This window comes from Gastrolobium bilobum, unplaced genomic scaffold (assembly GCF_033153095.1).
Source record: "Gastrolobium bilobum isolate Gb01-03AN ecotype WA unplaced genomic scaffold, APGP_CSIRO_Gbil_v1 utg81323, whole genome shotgun sequence".
Lineage (NCBI taxonomy): Eukaryota > Viridiplantae > Streptophyta > Magnoliopsida > Fabales > Fabaceae > Gastrolobium > Gastrolobium bilobum.
In genome coordinates, this window is record NW_026895711.1 from 56,782 (window position 1) to 61,802 (window position 5,021).

At 37.5% G+C, this 5,021-nt stretch overlaps 1 protein-coding gene across 1 annotated transcript; it reads left to right on the plus strand.

Annotated features, from left to right (window-relative positions):
• Positions 1-223: 223 nt before the first annotated feature.
• LOC133293813 (NADH dehydrogenase [ubiquinone] 1 alpha subcomplex subunit 13-B) lies at positions 224-4,648 on the plus strand. The gene is made up of 3 exons (XM_061492417.1): positions 224-510; positions 3,975-4,046; positions 4,160-4,648. Exons 1-3 carry the CDS (start codon positions 296-298, stop codon positions 4,302-4,304), a joined length of 432 nt encoding a protein of 143 aa, XP_061348401.1. The 5' UTR covers positions 224-295; the 3' UTR covers positions 4,305-4,648.
• Positions 4,649-5,021: the final 373 nt, after the last annotated feature.

The following is a 5,021-nucleotide window of genomic DNA, read 5'->3' on the forward strand; positions in this document are numbered from 1 at the left end:
ACTTTAACAAAAATAACATATAACTTAAAAAAAGATAGAATTCAAACAGGCTCTAGGAACAGGGGATAAGTGATTAAAATTAAAACAATTGGGGTTTTTTCTTTTAAACTTTTCCATGAATATTCGACCCGACCCGACCCTTTTTGAACTTTTTCCAAACATTTGACCCCGACCCGGATTCGAAACCCACACGATATTGAGCTGAGACACACAGTTGTTGAAGGCACATCACATACGCATATAGCATAAGAATCATTCAGCATTCAGCATTCAGCATTAAGGAAATCGAGGAAAGATGACGGAGGCAATGATAAGGAAGAAGGCAGGGATGGCGAGCGTGAAGGACATGCCGGTTCTCCAGGACGGTCCACCTCCTGGTGGGTTCGCTCCGGTCCGGTTCGCTCGCCGCATCCCTAACACCGGTCCAAGCGCCCTCGCCATTTTCCTCACTGCCTTTGGCGCTTTCTCTTGGGGCATGTACCAGGTCGGCCAAGGCAACATGAAGCGAAGGTTCAATCGATTTATTTAATCAATTGCCTCTGTGCTTGAATCGAATCATTGTGTGCTGAAAATCACCAACCTATCATGTTTTTTTTTTTTTTTCACTGTTTTGTTGATGATTTCGATTTTATTCAATTTTTTCCCCCCTGCATTGTGAATATAGAAAATATGAAAAGAATGGACTAGAAATGACGAATTGTTTTCGTGTTTTGATTAAATGGAAAAAAAATATTTGAAAATGAAAACCCTTTTCTATTCAAAAGCTGGTGGACTTAAAATATAATTGGATGAGAAGTGCTTTTTTGCCAATTCGGAATTCTAAAGCTCCTTATAAGGTCAAAGTTTTTGTTTACTCAGTGGGATTGATGCTAATGACTTTTTACAGGTTAGGTGGCCTCACATAGCTCTCTCTCTTCTAATATGTGTGTTGTATTTAGATCTAAATCTGAAACTGTGCCTTTGTTTATTTCTCCATTGCTCAGCTGTGCGATACTGTTGGAATGAACTTTTTGGTATTTTTGGTGATTATTGGGTGTGTCCTAGTTTGTTGGTAAGGAGAAGGAAAATAAAGTCTTGTGGCAATGTTCTGTTTATTGGATTTTGTGGTTGGAAAGGAAAGCCTGCTCCTTCAGGGGTGTTTCCTCACCTCTGAATTTGTTAGGGGATATAATTGTGTTCAGGTTTCTCTTTGCATTTTTGCACATGGTCTTTTTAAGGGTATCAGTTATTTGGATATGCTAAGAGATTGAACAGCTCTCCTACACTGACTAGCTTTTTGTAGTTTCCTCTTCTTCTTTTTTGGTTACAGTTTCCTTTTTTTTTTGTCTCTGTTTTTTGCTCTTTCTTTTGTTGTCTTTGTTGAGGATTTCTTATCGTCCAACCTTTTCTACTTCTATCTCTATCATTCTCTAATAAAATTTCTTCTTTTATTAAGAAAAATAAGTTGTTTTAAAGTCTTCTTTTGCTGATTAATTTATCTATTTTTTTCTGGGGAAGGTGGAGGATGGGGCTTACTTCAGCAAGTTCTAGTTGTTATGTGAACCATGCACATATTTCCTTGAGTTTTCCTTCAATTAGAAGATTTTATATACCAAAATAGTCTATTTCTTCAAAAGAATTGCATTTTGTATTGAAGAGTAATGAAATTCTGTGAGAAACTGATACGAACCCTGGGAGAACTTCACCCCAAAAACTAGCTCAAGAGGTAAGAGAGCCCAAAGTCCATATAGATCCCATATTAATTACCCAAATAACCAATGTGGGACTCCAAGTCCCATATCTTGGAGTAGGATCGTAACATTCCACCACGTGGGCTGGCTTTTGGGCTAGTCTTTTACTAGCCCTGGGCGAACTCTGCAATGCCAGCGTCACCACCCGCGCCGCTCGATTACATCCGGGAGACATAGTAGATGGCTCTGATACCATTTGATAAGAACCTTGTAATGCACCACCCGAAAGCTAGCTCAAACGATGGGAGTGACAAGGCCTTATGAACTCCACATTAGTTGCTCATATAACCAATATGGGACCCCAAGTCCCATACCTTACAAATGGGTCCTAACATTCCACCACCCTTCGCAATCCCGGCGCCCATGCTGGCTGGCTTTGCGCTAGTATTTTTACTAGCCTTGGGCGAACACTGCAATGCCAGCGTCACCACCCGCGCCGCTCGATTGCAACTAAGAGATATAGTGGAAGACTCTGATACCGATTGATACGAACCTCAGTAGAATCTCATCCCAAAAGCTAGCTCAAGAAGCAGGAGAGCCCAAAGTTCATATAAACCCCATATTAGTTATCCATATAACCAATGTGGGATTCCAAGTCCCATTCCTTGGAATAGGATTGTAACAGAAACTCTGAGAAAGTGAGAGAAAATGAGATGAGATAGAACCTGGACTGAACCCATTGTATTCAGATCTGAAAATCTTAGTTACAGAAGAATGCATTACAAGCTCTATTTATAGTGTTGAGAGTGACTCAGAGACGAGCCAGCAAACTAACAGAAAGCTAACCAATCAGCAACTGACTAACAGAAAGAGGGATGCAATAATCTACTGCACTCAGGACTACAATACAGCAGTGTAAACTAAGAATAAGTATGAAACAGAAAGCTACTAACAAAGCTACTGCTATGCTAATAAAGAGTTGCGCATATTTAGAATATTCTAGAATATATTTTTCTGAAATCAATTAGTCATCTAATTGAGGAAGCATTCTTAATTAGTCATCTAATTGATGAAGCAATCTTAGTGCTCCTGATCTTGTTATATTCTTGATTTGTTTCTATATTTAATTAGCATTATTAGGTTTATTGTTGGTGGGTTTGGGCTTGTACTAGTTGTAGTACTAATACTTGATCTAATTATCAATGTAAATAGGACTAGTAGGATTTAGTGTTCTTGTATAACTTTACATCCAATATTCCAATCAATAATATATTCATTATTCAGTGTTATTATTGTTTGCCTATCTTTCTCTCTTTTCCTTTTTCATCCTGTACCTATAATCCTTTAACAACATCTATTCATTCAAACACATCCATGTGCATTTTTAGATCTTAAATATGTAGCATTATCAACTAATTTTGTGAAATTTGTGAATTAAGACTGTGATTCATAAGCGGGGAGAATTTTCACTATTACAGTGATTTGCAAATTTAATTATGGTGATAAACTGTTATTGGGGAACCCACATCTTCGATTTCAAAATGGTTACCTTAGAGTTTGCATTTTCTTTACTGTATTTGAATGAATATTCTGTTAGCTGATGACCGTGGCTTGGTTGTTTCCTTAATTTCCTCTTTGTATTTTCATAATAACCTGGTTATAAAAAGTCTACTCATGCAAAGATACTTTACTTAATTAAAGCAGTTAACAGAAAACGATCAATATTCCATTTGTGATTACAGAAAATAACTTGATAATGGAAAATGTTTTCAGTAGATAGTAGCTTCTTGAATAAAATTTTCAAATAAAATACTTTCCCAAGAAATATTTACAGGTGAAAACATATTATGCAGGAACAAGTGAAAAGTCGATGCCCCTTCCTTCGATGGGTTGTATCAGTTGACCAGGAAAATAGTGTTTATTCTTATTAATCCTATTTCCATAATGAACTAGGTTGAATTAATTTTGAATTTTTCTAGAAAGTAGAAACAAAGCAGCCTATTTGCGAGTTAAGTTTGATAAAATTTGATAATGTAAATTTGTTCATCTCTTCTGTGCTTGTGGGAAAAAGATAAGAAGAAATTGAAATTAGTGCATATTCTTGGTTATTTACTTCCCACCATGACATTCTCAGAGATGTCACTGTTCTCCTTTCTTGCCTTAGTGATTGGTTTTGGGGATGGGTGGTTGTTACTTTGAAAAAACTAATAGGTAGGGAAAAACCAGACCACGTAGGTTTGTTTTCAGTTCCCAGTCCCACTCAAAAATTAAAACTGATGTATCAACATGGCTCATTTCCTACAGGGTACTTAAGGAAGAAAAATATGCTGCCCGCCGGGCCATACTGCCTGTGTTACAAGCTGAAGAGGATGAGAGGTATATGAGATGCTTTCACCAAATTTGTATCGTCATGCAACTTGTTGATGTCATTGTAAAAGTGCTAACCATTTAACATCTCCATTTGTCTGTTTTTTCTTTTCTTTTTCCAGATACGTTAAAGAGTGGCATAAATACCTTGAGTATGAGGCAGAAGTAATGAAGGATGTGCCAGGTTGGAAAGTTGGTGAAAGTGTCTATCACTCTGGGAGATGGGTGCCCCCAGCAAGTGGTGAGTTGCGTCCTGATGTCTGGTGATGTTATTTCAACTATCACAGTCAAGATCTGGTCTGCTTCCTGCATGTCGTTTACATTGCAGTACTTCAGTCTAGTCTCTCAGAAATAAAGTTGTATCTGGAACATTTGTAATTGCTTTGCCGAATTCTAAAACGGGAATGCTTTTTGAATTTGTACTTCATGTTGTCAAAACCCCCTCCCACACTCTCTTTCTCGTGTAAATCAGGATGAATGCACCTTCTTGGCATATAAAATTGTATGCGCTTCAGTAATAAGCTGAGGAAAGAGCACGAAGTCTCAAACTAAAAAATGTGAAGAGGTGAAATGTTTAACATTTGTAACCGGCATCGGTTGTGAGTGTCAGAGGGAGTACACTTGATCTTAGCTCTGATTTTGTCTTTAGGGTGCGGTACTTATTTTGTAGCGGAATAAGGTGGAAACTTAATTGAGGTGAAGGGTTAATTCCAACAATTTTCACACTCACCTTGTCGTAAGCGATTTGGAAAATATTTCTTGTTCTTTGCTTATATTAACTGATTTCAGAAGTCACCTGTGTAAAGTGAACTTGAAATGCCAGAAGATCATATCTTAAATTGCATGTAGTTTGATTTAACACTTCCTTAATCCGCATGTACGTTATTTCCCTTGTCTATTCAAGCCGTTCACGGTGGTAGTCTAGTTTTGTGCCTTTTTTACCCCCCTTTACATGTTGAGTTTCAGTTGTTCCTCTAAGACATC

Excerpts from the sequence above, each read along its gene's own strand:
- LOC133293813 (XM_061492417.1), top strand. The coding sequence starts at position 296 with ATGACGGAGGCAATGATAAGGAAGAAGGCAGGGATGGCGAGCGTGAAG. Across the intron at positions 511-3,974 it reads CAAGGCAACATGAAGCGAAG|GGTACTTAAGGAAGAAAAAT; the intron begins GTTCAATCGATT and ends CATTTCCTACAG. Across the intron at positions 4,047-4,159 it reads CAAGCTGAAGAGGATGAGAG|ATACGTTAAAGAGTGGCATA; the intron begins GTATATGAGATG and ends TTCTTTTTCCAG.